Source organism: Corvus brachyrhynchos, unplaced genomic scaffold (genome assembly GCF_000691975.1).
Source record: "Corvus brachyrhynchos isolate BGI_N302 unplaced genomic scaffold, ASM69197v1 scaffold18, whole genome shotgun sequence".
In the NCBI taxonomy this organism is placed as follows: Eukaryota; Metazoa; Chordata; class Aves; order Passeriformes; family Corvidae; genus Corvus; species Corvus brachyrhynchos.
The window spans coordinates 2,113,976-2,130,996 of NW_008246064.1; the positions used below are offsets into that span (position 1 = coordinate 2,113,976).

At 41.0% G+C, this 17,021-nt stretch overlaps 1 protein-coding gene across 2 annotated transcripts in view; it reads left to right on the forward strand.

Moving 5' to 3' along the window:
- LOC103623931 (vasoactive intestinal polypeptide receptor) overlaps window positions 1–16,748 on the forward strand; it is a 19,496-nt gene extending 2,748 nt beyond the window's left edge. The window contains exons 3-13 of one of the 2 annotated variants that reach the window (XM_008643111.2): window positions 1,191–1,298; window positions 2,034–2,143; window positions 4,420–4,517; window positions 5,983–6,115; window positions 6,534–6,687; window positions 8,372–8,432; window positions 9,248–9,317; window positions 9,829–9,920; window positions 10,911–11,040; window positions 12,575–12,616; window positions 14,856–16,748. In XM_008643111.2, coding sequence (XP_008641333.2) covers window positions 1,191–1,298; window positions 2,034–2,143; window positions 4,420–4,517; window positions 5,983–6,115; window positions 6,534–6,687; window positions 8,372–8,432; window positions 9,248–9,317; window positions 9,829–9,920; window positions 10,911–11,040; window positions 12,575–12,616; window positions 14,856–15,044 — 1,187 coding nt within the window. In that variant the 3' untranslated portion in view covers window positions 15,045–16,748. Of the gene's footprint in view, window positions 1–960; window positions 1,299–2,033; window positions 2,144–4,419; window positions 4,518–5,982; window positions 6,116–6,533; window positions 6,688–8,371; window positions 8,433–9,247; window positions 9,318–9,828; window positions 9,921–10,910; window positions 11,041–12,574; window positions 12,617–14,855 lie in introns of both variants that reach the window. The other variant, XM_017746805.1, reaches the window with a different exon arrangement.
- Window positions 16,749–17,021: the final 273 nt, after the last annotated feature.

The window sequence follows — 17,021 nt, forward strand, 5'->3', positions numbered from 1 at the left end:
TGATCACAAAGGGAACGTAGCTAAGATTAGCTGAAATATTTGAGACAATTAAAATTACAGCTAATGAATCAGGGCCTCTATTTTTCCCTGGAAAATTGGGTATGCCAGGAATTTCATCCTCACAAGGGTGGGGTGAGGATAATGCTGTGGGAGATTCTCAGGGCTATCATTTTAAAAGCCAAAGAGTAACTTTGCTCAGCTGCCGGCAAGTATTGCTTCCACATTTCAGCTCTTGACAACTTTAGTTTTGCCTTCTCATTCATCACAGAGGCAGTAGAAAAGAATCATGAAAGAAAATAACATCTCCCAACCCAAACCTGTGCTTTATACCTGCCTTATGACTCCCTAGAGTTTAGTTCTGGTTACAGCATGATGCTTTTTTTTATTGTTTCAGGCATATTTACATGCTGGCAATTTTTCTGTGCTGCCCCCACACCCTCTTGCCAGCAGCTTGAAGTCTCAGTGTGATGCAGCTGTGACAAAGCTGTGATTCACTGAAACTGCTGAAAACTCTTTTTGGGGGACTCAGAGCCAGTAGCATACCCCATGTCATCAGCCAGAACTCTGCTTTAGGGAACCTCATGAGTTGCAACCACTTCCAGTGATGGTCATTTTTATAATGCTGAGATCTTCTCCTAGTCAGGGATGAATCTAATCCCTTTGGAAATCCATTGGAAAAATGCCATTGATTGCCTAAAACGGGGACTTCAGCCCTTCTTTCCCTTAAGCCAGGTGAAATTGGTAGATTTTCAAACATGAAATAAAGAGGTTAAGGCTGAATTTAAAGTCTGATGTATTTCAGTAGACTGTAATGAGGAATCTCAAGTAATGAGAAAGGAGTAATGAGAAATCTCAAGTGCTGATCGTTATTCAATATTTTTATTTTGGTGGCTTTTGTTTTGACAATAGAAAAGATCTCCAATCGATTTGACTTTTGGATTGTGTCTGCTTGAATTTCAGGTACCTTCTCTCATGAGATAAGGAGGGGGAAGGTCCAGCTGGAATACCAAGTCTGAGCAAGGATGCATGCAAGGAGAAAAGGAAACCATTCCACTTCTTCATTTGCAGAACTGCTGCGGCTCTTGCATGTGAACGAGTGGGAAAGCCACAGACAATCTCATTACGGAAGATCAAATCTGCGATGTTCTCTGTGTTTTTCTCTATTTAGATGCACTTTTCTTTTTTTGCAGGATGTGCCAGAGATTGGGATGGTTTAACCTGTTGGCCTAGAACCACTTTTGGAGAAGTGGTTAAAATTCCCTGTCCACGATTTTTTGAAGAATTCACCAGTACCCATGGCAAGATGTTTTTCCTATTCTTTTTCTCCATATTATTTTTTTTTATTTTAAATGAATTCTAGTAGTTGAGGATTCCTTCACATTTTCCTGATTCACAATGCTGTTATGTCAGTCAGCATTCAGTAATTATCCAGATAATAGCTTGGGGTCAATGTTGGCACTCTTTTTTTTTGGTGTTAAGCTGTACTGAATTGTTTAATCCCTTTGCTGATCTAAATATGATGGACAAGCACACCATGCTGCTAAATTTATAAAGGAATATGTCATAGAACCACAGATTTATAAAAATGTACATTAACTAATATTACAAAGAACCTCCTGAGGTCATCCAGTCCAATCCTCCAGTCAGAGCAGGACCAAGATCCAAACTTGTGTGGAGCTTCCAGTCTGGAACAGGCAGCTCAGGGCTTTGCCCACAATCCCCAAATGTGTTGCAAATGTATAATTTGATTTCCTCCGTGGACGGATTGAATTTGCAGAGTTGATTTCCCCTATGAAATGTGCAAGTCCCACTGCATCTCGAAATGATTGGGAACATCTCCCTCAATTTTTTAAAGGATTGATATATAGAATATTGTAATTCTTTTAGCTAATCTTGCTGAACATGACTTAAGCTGTGAGTCTCTAACTTAGGAATCAAAGGGGTAATAAAAAATTATTGCTACTCATCAAAACTTAAAGAACAGCAGCACCACCCTCCCATAATCAATTCTGTGCTGTGTCTCACCTTTGAAGGTTTCCTTCAGAGGAACTGTACACAGGAGGAATATTGGTCAGAGCCATTCCCACCATACACCATTGCCTGTGGGTTTGACGAAGGTTCCAGCAAAGGACCTGAGGATCAGGTGGGTGCTTGATTTCCTGCTTCTGAACATCTCCAGAGCATCCTCTCCTGACTAGCTGGATGCTCCACACATCTGAGTCCTGTCAGGACCCAGTAATTACCAACTTTCAGCGCTAAACTCAAAACTTTTAGGTATATTTAGAGCTCGTTTAACAAATTAGGCTTAACATAAAGCAAGTGAGCAGCAGTCAGCATTTTCACCTCCATCCAAATATCTCCTCTTGGTGTTAAACTCATGATTAGTTCACTTGTCCAAACTAACAAAGACTTTGGTTCTCTGACAGAGGTGATGTGAATCCTCATCACGCACCCATCTCTCAGGGAAGCCCCACCCACCTGTCCTCAGGGATTTTTTCAGGGAGAATTCCTTTGGATCCCTCCTATTGATTTTTTTTTTTCCAGATTTTCTTTGAGTCATAGAAAAATATTTCTTAATTTTAAAGCCTGGTGGTCAACACACATCCTTGGGAGGGAACTTTTGGATGCCATTTAGTATTTCCACACTTTATCTCAGGTGTTCAGTGGAGCAGGAAGTGAATATTTTTCTTATCTGATGATCATCATTGGTGCTCAATTAAGCTCCAGCAGCATTTCTGTCACATCCACATCTTGATATGGTTTAAATTTCCACGTTCCTCCTCATTACACTGGAGTTCATATTTGGAGCTCGATCCACCTCCTATAAATAAGTATATTTGTACTTTGCACTTTGGGGAAGCTAGAAAGATAAATGCTTAAAAAGCTTAAATAAATGCTTAGAAAACTTAAACAGCTGTTAAAAAGCCTTCTGGAAAGAGGCTGGAAATGATCTGAACAGTTCAGGAGGGATGCAAGATTCATAAAAGGATGTGTATTCTGGAGTACCGTTCTCCAGCCCCCATGCAGTTCTCCCACAGGGCTAAGCTCACTCTCCAGGTGGCTTTCTCCAAGCACTCCCTGGATTATGCTAAACCAGGCGTAATTTCAGGCTGGCCTAGGATAAAATCAAGCAAGAAGCTATATTTATATTTCACAACGATAGCAGATTTCAGCACAGAGCTGCTGTCTGTGCTCTGGCTGTGTTTAGTTTGTCATTCCAGTCAAATCCACAAGGTTGGACTACAAAAGGAAGATAAATCAGCAATCTCTGCTGCCCTGCAAACACAGGGAAATGAGAAAAAGTCCCAATTGTGTCCTAACAGAACCACTTGCTGTGTACTTTGTATGGGCAGTGAGCACCAGTGATGCCTTCTGTATTTAGTTTTTTCACCTCTCCTACAAAAACAGATAAAATGAACTGAAACACTTCATTATTCAGTTAAATAACCTGTTTCCTAATTTTCATCTGTGTTTGGAAAACACTGTACAAAAGATCAGGACTCTTTCAGAAACACCACGATGATTCCTATAATGTCAGGGTTACAAGATCTATTTATGGATCTACTTAAAATTGCTAATCTGCTGCCTTAACCTAGAATTGCAGCCTCTTGGATAAACAGATTTGGGATCAATTAGAGAACAAAGTGTCCACTGGGTTTATAAGGAGGAAATTTGCCTAGGTTCAGAGAATTTAGTTTCTTGGGATTTTAAATAATTAGGTGATCTTGTAGTGAACCAGAATAAAATTTGCATAGTTAAAGCCAAGAAAAAAAGCTTTATTTTTCTTAGGACATAGGATTAGGATTTCTAAGGATATAGGTCTAAATTGAAAACAAATGAATTATAAAGAATTTACAGTGCTACAATATACAGCAAGGAATGAACTCTTTGTCCAGAGAATTAAGGACTGTGAGGTGATTTTCTTGGCTTTAACTTTAACCTCCACAACATGATGTAAGTCTTTGTCAATGTTTCAGCATCCTCACCTACAAATTGAGAGTTTTATTTCTCTTTCAGCTATAGCTGTTTATGAAAATCAATAATTATCAAATCTGGCCTGGGCCTAAAGTGACAGATTCACAAATCTCCCACCAGAAGGTTTCAGTGCTCCAGAGTTTTTATGTACTGACATGAGAAAAGGTAGTTACATATCAAAGTTAATAGTTTCCTTCTGAACGTGCTCAGAGGGATCAGAGAGCCTGTGGGTTGTGAAACTTCTCTCCTGTGCAGGGTTAAATGGGATTCAAAGGAAAACCTTTGTTAGCGGTGGAGGGGAAATCCTGAAGCAGATCTCGAGCATGCAAGCAGCACTGAGATTGTGGGACTGACCAGTGAGGGAAATGTGTCCCTGTGGAATGAGCACCCCAGGGTGCATCCTGCAGAACCACCTGCATTGGGCTGTGTCTCCTTTCCCCGCAGAAATCCTATTATTCTGCATTTTGGCGTGTCTACACCGCCGGCTATGCAGCATCCGTGACTTCGCTCATTACAGCTTTAATTGTCTTTGCTGCCTTCAGGTAAATATAAATGGGCCCTTTCTCAGGATGTTTTAAGACATTTTCTCTCAGATCCTCTGTGGTTTTGTTTTGTGGGATTTTTTATGGTTATTTTCTAATCATTCTAAGACATAACATCTTTGATGGCGATGAGTCCTTCTCTACTCGTGCCATGGTGTTTCCCTGCAGATGTTAAAACAATCAAGCTGGGCCGTCTGTTTTAATGTCCTCAATGACACCATCAAGAGGAAATACCCTGACCCTATATCATTATTAACATAATTATTCCTCCACAAAAATGTGAACTCTTTTCGCAGGACAGACTCTGCAGATGTGTCCCATGCCCCTAAACCACAGCTTCCTAAACGGTCCATTCCCTCTGTGAAAGGCCATTGATTCCATAACTGAGAGCTATTAGAAGAGATTTGATTAAATTTAAATGCCTCCTTTGATGATGTTGGGTATTAAGAAGTGGATCTGGGGTTTGATTGGAGCAGAGCAGAGGACAGCTCCCTACTTGGAGTGGGTTGGCAGTCACAAAGGTCATGGCCCTTACAGAGGGACCCAGGAGCACGAGGCTGATGTGTCCAAACCTTGAGGGAGATTCCTTCAGTTCAAGGTAGAATGTGCACAGGGCAGCCTAGAGAAAGGGACTCATAGAAATGTTGGGCTGGAAAAGACATTTAAGATCATCAAGTCCAACCAGCCCTTAACCCAGCACTGCCAAGTCCATCACTAACCCACAACCCCAAGCACCACAGCTAGGTGTGTTTTAAATACCCACAGGGATGGGGACTCAACCACTTCCCTGGGCAGCCTGGGCCAGTACTTGACAGCCCTTTCCTTAAAGAAATTTTCCCTAATATCCAATGTAAACCTCCTCTGGCACAACCTGGGGCCTTTTCCTCTTGTCCTGTCCTTGTTACGTGGGGGAAGAGTCCAGCTCCATCCAGCTGCCCCCTCCTGTCAGGGAGTTGTGCAGAGCCACAAGGTCCCCCCTGAGCCTCCTTTGCTCCAGGCTGAGCCCCTTCCCCAGCTCCCTCAGCTGCTCCTCATCAGATTAATGCACTTTAGGGTAACTGCTCTGGCAGCCATCTCATAACATGTGACTGACGCCAATTCAATCTCTCTGTGACCCAAAAGGGGCTGAAAAGCCTGTTGCAAGCTTGTTCAACTTTAAAAAAAAAGTTATTTAAAATAATTAAAAGGTATTTTCATAATCCAGCCCAAGAGTCCCACGGTTACTCTCTGCTTCTGGCATCTCCTTTAAATGTGTGGTGATCCAAGGACAATTATCCCTGAGCTTTTTTTAGCTTAAACAGGTACAACTGCTCTGCTCCCTGCTGTCTCACTGCCTCTCAAACAGTGACAGATCATTTATTGCTTTGCAAGGTATCTCCAGTCTCGTGTGCTCCTGCTTGACTTTTCATAAGACCATGAGAAATTTTTCTCAAAGAACTATTTTTATTTTCTCTTTCCATGCCAGAAAATTCCACTGTACACGGAATTACATCCACATGCACCTGTTTGTCTCCTTTATCCTGAGAGCAGTTGCTGTTTTCACCAAAGATGCTGTTTTGTTTGCAGATGAAACTATGGACCACTGTCTCATGTCAACGGTACTGAACTTCCCCTCTCTCTCACCCTTGGCTGAACATTTAATTCTTTACCTGAAGGCAACATGGAGATCTTTTCATCCTATTTCTCCTACTGCTAAAACAGAAATCTTTAAACAAACTACATGATGTAAACCCAAAGACCAAGTGCTAAGGCTGAACTCAGCTTTGATATTTAAGGTCTGTTGACTCTAATGAAACTCTAACGATTTCTACCAGTAAAAGAATTCAATCTGTAAGAAAAACCCAATATTTCCCTTTCAAAAATCTGAAGTCAATTCAAATTATGGAACCCCAAACCTACAGAAATTTTGTTATTTCTTCATTCTTGCATGGTAACATTGAATTTTGCATACATGTCTAAAGAAACCAGACATAACGAGAGTAGACCTAAAAGGTTTTTCTTCCTCTGCACTTCCAGGTTGCTTGTAAGGCTGCTGTGGCATTCTTCCAATTCAGTATTTTAGCCAATTTCTTCTGGCTTCTTATCGAAGGGATCTACCTGCAAACCCTGCTGCTGCTGACCTTTGTTTCCAACAAGAAGTTTGTGTGGTGGTTCATATTTACTGGCTGGGGTTAGTACTCCCTTCCTCTTTGTGCCATTCAGTATTTTTGGTTGCTTGCAGAACTGGATCAAATCTGTGTTTTGAGGTAAAAGGAGCCTTCAAAGGTGCCACTTTTCTGAGGGAAGTTGCCCGTTCATCCAGTAATGCTACATCAAAGCCACACCAATTTATTGCCTTTTATATTTTAGTTATTTACACCATGGTGGTGATTTATCCAGGCCTCAAGAGGATGAGTGATATGGCCAGATAATATCCTAGAAATATGTTTAATTCCTCCACTGACTAAAGAAGTTTGGATGATTAAGTTGGCAGAATTTGACAGATTAATCTTAAATCATGTGAGTCCAAGCCTAGGAATCAAGCAATTCTATTTTTCTTTTATTTTCAAGAGATCTCCGGGTTTTAAGGAATCTTTTGATGTTACACAGCAATCTAAATTATCTCTAATAAAATTACATCTCTTCATAATGGGAATGTGAAACCCACAAGATTTCTTTCACTGTTCAGAATTATTGTGACTCTCAGATACTCCCCCATCTCATCTTGGCTGGTCTAAAACACAGGCACCCAAACTGAGCAGTTACAATGACATTTTTTGACTTAGAAGTGAAATCCAAATTATCCTGAATAAATATTAATTTATCCTTCACCTTCAGATTTTTAGACTTTATTTAATGTAATTAAATTTTTTTGGAGCTATTCCAAATAGGATTGTCTGAAAGTAGACTCTCAGCCCTTGATTAATCATGGACAACTTGAGATAAGAAGGCAAACAACTCAATTAATAATGTGATAATCCTCATCTCCTTTTGTAATCAATGGAAGGTGAGAGACACCTCAGGGGTAACTCAGATCTCAGGTGATGTGGAGGTAAATATTTCTTTTCATTAATTAAAAAGCCAACTTGAATTTAACATGGTCCCACCTTAAAGGACTTGAGCAAAGGGCTAAAATTTGGAAGGACAAATTCTGCACCCTTCCTACAGAACTCAAATGATACTTAGAAAGAAATTACCTATATTTCTATAGATTCCTCAGTGAAAATGTCACCTGTTTCAGATTAGAGTGCCTTTTGTGGCAGCTTTGAAAGTCACTCAGTCTTTGGAGATTCAATTCCACAGGAGGAGAGCAAAAGCAATTTCTAGTTTATGGACCTTCTTAAAAAAACACATGAATGTAGAAGGATAGAACGATAAGCAGTGATAAAATGAGGCTGGAAATCACTGGACCCTGGATTCAGTTAAATTTTCATGGAATTCTTATCCACTGGTTGGTCTAGGGTGATTAGTAGAGTCCTTAGGACAAAAATGTGCACTCTTCCAGCTGCTGTACAAAGAGAGTTTGTTGGCCACAATTCATAAGATGAAAGAGCCCCAGCTAAATAAACGCTTACTCCAGCTTTACAAGTGCTTTCAATTCCTATCCAAACCTTCAAGTAATTCTTAGCTTTTTATTTCTGAAAATGTAGTTTCACAGCATCCCCTGTTCTCCTTTGTTATGATTTCATTCTCCTGTCCTTTTATTCCTTTCTTTTTTTCCTTTCCCTGAACTGCAAATTAAATTCTTTCATAAAGTTATTGAAAATTGTCTGACCCATAATTTGACCTTTAATCCAACTGTGAACCTATTGGAATAAAGATTCCATGGGACATGATATTCAAACCAGCTATTGTGTTCCCGTTGATTTGCTCAGGAGCTCCCACTGCTGTGATGTTTGCTTGGGTCCTCACACGAATCCACCAACAAAACACTGGGTAAGTCAGAGCTTGGATAAGGAAGACAAGAGCATCCCATTTTTTATGGTGTTCTGTTTTTCTGAGGGGGGAAAAAAGATGTATAGAAAAGAAAGAAAGGAAAAACCCCTCATGCTCCAAAGTTGCACTGTAATTTTTACAGCTTGTACATAAGTAAGGGAGAAAATACTTTAAGTCTTGTGATTTTTATGTCCATACATGGGTTAATAAACCCTGGAAATATCACATAAACTATTGAAATTTCATTTTAGTTCCCTAATGCCCAGTCCTTGAAATAATTATATTTCAAGAAAATTGCTGCTTCTGTATAAAGTCAACCATAAATTACTAACCCTAATCTCTTCAAATAAGAACTTCCCAAACAACCAGCATTAAGTCTTAGGTAGTTTCTTCTTTTGTTTGCACTCAATTATTTGATTTTATTTTATTTTAATCTTTTTAAGTGAGATTCAGATACAAAAGCTGTCCTGTAGGCTTTCAGATCATTTCACATCAGCTGGAAAAGGCACTATTTTATACCTACCTGCTCAGAACTCAGGAGAGTTGAGAAAGAAGTTGAGTTGAGAATGGTAAGAAGAGCAGGAAAGAAGCCTGAAAACACAAATGTGTATTTCTTGACTTTGTTTTGCTTCTTCAATCTGTGCTTCTTGCTGATTAAATTTTCTTTAGATTGGACTATACAGAAACCAGGGACATTTAGACAGCGATTTAAAACTTAGTGTCCACCACTTTCCTTTCCTGTGGCAGAAGTGCTTTGTGTGTTGTGGGAAGCTCTCATGGGACAGATAAAAAACTGGTTTTATTTGTTGTTTCAGATGTTGGGATGATGATGAAAATGGAGTGGTGTTATGGATCATCAAAGGCCCCATCCTGCTAACTGTATTAGTGAGTATTTTAGTTTCCCCTTCAGTTTCTGAGTACAGATATTTTTATCTAGTGTGCTTTTAAAATGAGTTCTTATGATCATAAGGCAAAAAAATCTCCCTTATCCAGGAATTTATACCACCTGAATTTAGGGAGGGAGCAGTCTGGTTTTTAGGTCTGTATCTTGTATAATCCCTGTCATAAACAATGAAGAGAACAGGAGGCACTTTTTAGACCATTTAAAATCTGCAAAGTTCTAACCAGAAGTACAAGGCATTAATGTAAGACATCAAATGATATTAAGATATGTAGGTCTACATTAATTAAACAGAACTTTCATCATATTTTATGCAACTATATATTGGTGGGAAAGATGATTATTATTTCTGAAGCTATTGATTCGAGCTGAGAACAGATGAGCACTGGTTTACAGCAGTGCAATTCCTAAAAGTGGGGATTTTCAGTTATTTGTATCAACTGAAGGTAAGTCCTGGTTTGTAGTAAATTTACAGATTTTGTCTTGTCTTCACAGATTAACTTTATTATATTCATTAATGTGATCAGGATTCTAGTCCATAAATTGAAATCCCAAGAGGGAGGAGGGAGACATTCAAGCCACTTTGTGTAAGTATTTCTGTGTCTCTTGGTATTCACCTGTTCTATCTCCTAGAAGACATTTTTTATGGGTAGGAGAACAGAAAGTTCTACTCCTCCTCTAATAGAAAGAGAAGAAATGACAACACGAACGTTCTTTTTCATCCCAAATATCACATCTTGCTTTTTCTTCAGGGCAAAAAGGGTGGGGTCCATATGTTGGGGACAAAGAGCAAAGTAAAATATAAAGCATGAAACTTCAAAAGCTTGAAAGTGTAAAAACTAAATGCCAGGTGATGCATCCGTCTCACTCCCAATCCTTTCTGCACAAATGGCCACACAGAGAAAGATGCAGATAATTTCCTTTAAATTCTTTGCAGTAACAGGATACAATCTGTAACCAAACCTAGTCCTGGCTGCTTAAAAACCCCTTCGCAGCCGTTGGGGATCCCACCAGTGCAGTCAGAGGACCTTTCCATAACTTCTCTGGATGCAGCTGCCTCCATTTGAAGCTGTTCTCTGTGGATGCTAGGAAGGGCTGGCAGAGGAATTTTCCTGTGAAACTTCTCTTTCTCATGAGAGGGCAGTTAGACAAATGCAGCTTCTCACAGCTTCTCTTTGAAAGCTTTCGTTCTCATGCGAACTGGACGGACAACAGTTTGAGAGAATGTAAACCATTTTTATACCTGCAGGTTGTTGTGAGAACTGGGAAAATTATTTTCCTTCTTGAAGAGTAATATTTGGAACTGGGTGTCTTACTGCTCAACCTATCACCTTGAGAGGTGGTGGGTCAATAAGCCAATCATGTAATTTCTCTTTTGGGAACCATGCTATAAATGGTATGGGTGATTAAATGAGGTCGCTTCAGCCACACGAATGTGACCTGGACTTAAGTCGTGATTTTCGCCGTCTCTCTGGGGATAACAGCGACAGTTCTCTGAATGAAAAAAAGTTGCACCATATAATTGCTGACACTCACTCCATATCTCTAACATTGTTCTTTAATTCCTGCTTTCCCAGGCGACTTGCAAAATCCACATTGCTTTTGATCCCCCTCTTTGGGGTGCACTACATTGTGTTTGCATTTTTCCCAGAGAGCACTGGTCTGGAAGCTCGGCTTTATATCGAGCTGGGCCTGGGCTCATTTCAGGTAAGACGGACAAAATATTTAACAGCCCTGGGATGTCTGGTCTGTAACACCACACTTCAGGCTGGTTGTTAGAGTAGGATTTATTAATGTGTCCAATTTCAATGCACACATCCCATCTCACTCCTTCACAAGCTCTTCTGTTGCTTGCTCTTTTATTATTTGAAATCTCTGAGTCAGACTTCATATTAATAATCACCAAATAAGTATAATATCTACCTTTATACACTTTCCCAGGTTTTTTCCTCTACCGCGAAAGATTTTACCATCTAACATTATTTTCCTTCCCATGTGTTTGTTAAATAAATAGTTTTATCTTCTTCACTTTCCTTCGAGGAAAATTTATTTTTTCCCGAACCTGGTGGGGGAGGGGTGGTTGTGCCTTCTCTCAGAGGATATATTTCTAAATTTGGCCAAACTGGAACAGTCGTGATTTTCGCCGTTTCTCTGGGGATAACAGCGACAGTTCTCTGAATGAAAAAAAGTTGCACCATATAATTGCTGACACTCACTCCATATCTCTAACATTGTTCTTTAATTCCTGCTTTCCCAGGCGACTTGCAAAATCCACATTGCTTTTGATCCCCCTCTTTGGGGTGCACTACATTGTGTTTGCATTTTTCCCAGAGAGCACTGGTCTGGAAGCTCGGCTTTATATCGAGCTGGGCCTGGGCTCATTTCAGGTAAGACGGACAAAATATTTAACAGCCCTGGGATGTCTGGTCTGTAACACCACACTTCAGGCTGGTTGTTAGAGTAGGATTTATTAATGTGTCCAATTTCAATGCACACATCCCATCTCACTCCTTCACAAGCTCTTCTGTTGCTTGCTCTTTTATTATTTGAAATCTCTGAGTCAGACTTCATATTAATAATCACCAAATAAGTATAATATCTACCTTTATTGAATAAAAATGACAGAATGCCATGAAGACCGGTCTGTGGATTAAGGTGAACTGATTGAAAATGATTTCACATGTAATAATGATAAGAGGGATGGTAAATAAGAGTTTATAACAACCTGCTCTGCCCTCACCCTTCAGGGGTAGTGAACCATGTCAGTATTTCATTGTTTATTTTGCTGTATCACTACTCAGAACAACATCATGAATTTGAGATGGTCAGGACCAGTGTATAGTACATTTTGTACTGAACAGCTGAGATCTTTTCCCTTCCCTTTCCTCTGTACCCCACCACAACTTGTCCACATTGACATGTGTTGCAAATGACCCCTCTTCCATGCTTACCTTATCTGAGGGAGAATTAGTTTGTGGGATAAAATAAACAGCAAATTAATCCTTGTTGTCTCTGTACAAAGGCAGTAATAAACATAAAATGTCACCAGTCCACTGAGGAATTTAATTCTATTATGAAAACTCAATAAATAGTGTCACATTGCCTGAACTCCAATAGAAAAATGGAAAATATGCATTCTTTGTCTTACACAAACTGTGACTGAAACCTGATGTCTGTCATTGATTCTGTATTTTAAATCCTTATGGTTTTTCTCCCTCTACCCCCTATCCTCCTGCCCTAGGGTTTTGTTGTTGCTCTCCTATATTGCTTCTCAAATGCAGAGGTGAGTAGCAAGTACGTGAGATTATCAATCTGTTGAGTTTAAAACTCAACAGTTCCCTCTTGTTTTTTAATTTCTTTTCCTATTTTCAGAACAGATCTGTCTTTGATCTGCTCCTGAAACCATGACATCCCCATATCTTTTTTGTCCCTTGTTACCTTTGTTGACTTTATTTGTATTCATGCAGTTCTGACAGGAGGATACAAAATAAACTTTGAAGCAATGACCCTTTAAAAATGGTTGCTGAATTTCCTCTCAGGGGACTTCTCTCCTGGTTTATTTTTGATAGCTATCATGATGATAAGTCAATGGAAATCTTGTAGAGCTCTTCACTTTCTCTATGTTTATTTTCTCCTAGTGATTTTCTTCATTTCCCACTTCCCATTCTTTTTCCCTTTCCCCTTTCCTTTCTCCTTTCCTCTTTCCCCATTTACTTTTTCTCCTTTCCCTTTCCCCTTTTCCTTTCCTCTTTCCCCTTTTCTGTTTCTTCTTTCCCCTCCCCTTTTCCCTTTTGTTTTCCCTTTCCCTTTTCCAGGGCATCTTGTACAATCAGGAGTTTTGTTCAAACCCTTTCTTCCCTGGTTTTATAACACCGGTAGAATTTGGATAAATTCCCTGCAGTAGAGTGTAGTGAGCTTATCATTCAAAAACCTCACTAAATTTGCTGGCGCTTTCTCCAAAAGAGCAGAACAAATAAAAACTGATGAGAAAATGCAGAACCACATCTCAACCTCAGAAAAGTGAGTGTGTTAGTTGAGAATTACACATTAATGGTGCCTCAGTCTCTGCAGTGGCTTAAACTTGGACAATTCTCATAGAACAAGGAACTATTAATGTTGGAAAAGCCCTCCAAGACCGTCGAGTCCAAGCTGTGCCCAAACCCCACCTTGTCACCAGCCCAGAGCACTGAGTGCCACATCCAGCCCTTCCTTGGACACCTCCAGAGATGGGACCCCCAACCCCCCCGGGGCAGCCCCTGCCAATGTTTGACAACCCTTCCCATGAGGAAATTCCTCCTGCTGTCCCCCCCGAGCCTCCCCTGGCCCAGCCTGAGGCCGTTCCCTCTCTCCTGTCCCTGTTCCCTGCGAGCAGAGCCCGACCCCCCCGGCTGCCCCCTCCTGTCAGGGACTTGTGCAGAGCCACAAGGTCCCCCCGGAGCCTCCTTTGCTCCAGCCTGAGCCCCTTTCCCAGCTCCCTCAGCTGCTCCTCACAGGATTTACTCTCCAATCCCTTCACCAGCTCCATTGCCCTTCACTGGACACACTCCAGCACCTCACAGGAAAGGCTAAATGGAGGTGCAAGCAATCCTACCCAACGACGAATAATTCCTAAAATATGTTTGTTACTTAGGAAAACAATTGATATTGGCCATTCCGAGAGAGTGCCTTCAAGACTCAGCTGTAAATACAGAATGTGCTACTTCCAACCTGCCTTCTGTATCACAGACTCCTTGCCAGCAGCCTTTTAATTGCTTCAGCAGCCTTTTAATAGCTTGCACAATGTACCTCACAGCACAGAAATCCAGTAGGTGTTGAAAGCAGGACAGGCAGAGCCTGATCTTTGGCCCCAAAACGAAGCTGGGCTGGCTTCTGTCCATGTTTCTTAGGAACAACTGCTCCTGGAGCAGCTTGGCCACTCATTACCACTTGGCAGTGCATCTGTTGTGGCTCCCTGCAATCATAAAAATTAATTATTATTTTCTGTGTGTGTGTGTGTGTGTGTTTTTTCACAGTTTTTGAGTATCTGTGACAATGTGAGAGACTGTGCTGCTTCCAGGCAGCAGCTTCCAGGCAGGTGTTATCAGTATGGATGAAACTGAGGAGTGCTGGAGGGCCTTGAGTTTGCTGGGATAGTGCGGGAACACTGAATTGGTGGAGGAAATCTCTCTTTTATTTTTTAGATTCTTGGAAGATCCAGAGACCCATCCATGAAGTTGTACACAGGGGCTGTCTGTGTGTCTGTGTGGTGAACAGGGAAAATTAAGGCAGAGTAGGAGCCACCAAAATGATAAATATTGCCAGTGACTTTCCCTGATGTCCAAATGTACTTCTGCATGCCATCCTCTGAATTTTTGAAATTAAATTGATTTATTTTCAAAATGAATAAGGACAGAGTTCAAATTCTTCTAAAAATGTGTTAAGGTTTAATCCTGACTTATCTGGGCTAAGTACTCAGGTAAACTTTTGGGCATATTTTACCTTCAGTGTTCAGCAAATTTTTCTTTGTTTGTAACTTCCTACAGGTTCAGACTGAGCTGAAGAAACAACTGTGCAAGTGGCAGTACCAGGAATACCTGACCTTCACCCACAAACATGGGACCTTGTCCAGAGAAACCAGCCCAGTCAACCACGTCACTCAGTTATCCCTGCTGGACAAAATCAGCCCCAAACGGAGAACCTCTGTGTCCCAGGACGGTGTCACCACTGTCTGAGCAGGGCAAATTGCTGTGACATTGTGATATTGTGATGTGCTATCCAGAGGTGGCCAACTGGATCCTTTGTGGCTTTCCATAGTGTCAGGAGCCTCCTGTAAATTCCTTGTCCTGAACAGGAGTTGCTTTTCTCACCTGGTACAGATCTGCATCACAACTCTGATTCTTTCTGTCCTGAAGCATAAAATCCCCTTTGTTTTGCTGTGAAAAGCCAGACTTTGAGCTGGAGTGAATCAACAGGTTAGCATACAACCCCCCCCTACATTAACTCCTCCCAGGCCCAGCATGTTTGTCATATCTTTGTTAGCATTTCCCAAAATTTCCAGTTTTCAAGACCATGATTCCTAACCATCATTTGAAAGGGTTATTTGGTGGCCAGGCTTTGCCATAATGATTTCTGGTGTTTTACGACTTGTTTTGAGGTGTCTTGAGACAATTTAATGGAGATGAGGCACAGAAACCTGCCAAGCACTTACCTACAGCAAAGCAATCTGCTTTAAAAGGAATCTCAATATGTCTTCAGTGACACAAACAAGTGACACAAAAAATCTGCTTGATTTTTTTTTTTCTTCTAAGCCTGTTGAACAGAGACTAAATTAGGCCAGAGGATCCCAAACCCTTTCTTGTCCAAAGGAAAATATGGAGCAGAGGAATATTAGGCAGATGATGTGTGAAGGAATAAATCAGAGCAAACCCAATGCCAGGTGCTAGCTGGGGTGCCTTGTGCTCAGAATGACTTACAGACCTACTCTTAGCGCCCAGATGTCGGTTTGTGTGGGACAGACGTTCAAAACCTTGAAGATCAATCAGTGAAACACCCAATTAAACTGTATTTTTGTGCTTTTTTGAGGACCTGCCTTTAAGAACTAAAGTCTCAGTCCCGCCCAGCGTTTCTCAGCTCATTATCACTGCACTCAGTGCAGTTTCAGGGATCAGGATGCACAGCCCGGCAGTGACGTCTGGTGAAGCAAAATCTGGTCTGGTGAAGCAGAGTGAACCAGAGCCATGCTTGCACCATTCTTTGGGTGACCTTCCTCTTTCTTCAGGACTGAGCTGGACTCGACCTCAGCCTTTCCAGAAGCAAAGAAAAGGCACTCAAGGTACACAAGATGGGTCAAGCATTCCCAGGAGAACCTGCATCAGGCTTGGAAGCACTGCTGGAGACCACAGCCATTCACTCACACTCTGAGCTCCAGTGTCAATTTAGCTAAAACCCCCAGTACTCCAGTCCCTCAGTTTGCTCTGCTCTTGGTTAATTATTTAGGTCAACAGACATTTGACTCCTGGAAACCTCTTTGCTGATTTAGGTGCTTCATCTCTAGTTCTATTAGAGCAGAGATGAACAGTCCAGGTTCTATAAATTCAATTCAAATAAGTTCTTTACTAATTAGGCATTTAACCCATCTGCCCACAATCTCATATGTTCATTATAAGGAGTAATTTTGTCTATTCTGACTTTTTTATCAGCATTGTTTGTAGAAGTAACCTCTGTTCCTGTGTTCTGTTGCTGAGCATAGTAATGAGAATTTGGATACAAAATGTATGATGTCCATTCATAAAATGCAAGTGGAAATTACAGCTGCTGTGAGTTTGTACATTTAGTTTATGTCAGTTTGGATATTTCATTTGAGTTTGCACATTTAGTTTGTGTCCGTTTGGATATTTCATTTGAGACTTTCTAAAATAAAAGGTTACTAATCCTGAGGAGCGCAAAAATTTCTTGGATAAAGATTTGATTTGGGCTGTGAAAAGAATCCTGATCCCTGTTTTGGTGACCCACCTGAGTTCGTGTGGGTGTGTTTATGAGTCGGGAGCGCTTCAGGCAGGGATGTTTTGCTTCCCAGAAGGCGGGGGAAGACAGAAGAACGTCATCCTAAACCGCGTTGAGTGCTGTGTGCTCCGTGTGGAGCCACTGCCACCTCCTGGAGCTGGATGTGTGCAGCCCACAAAGCCAGGCAGGGCTCCCAAACCTCTCCT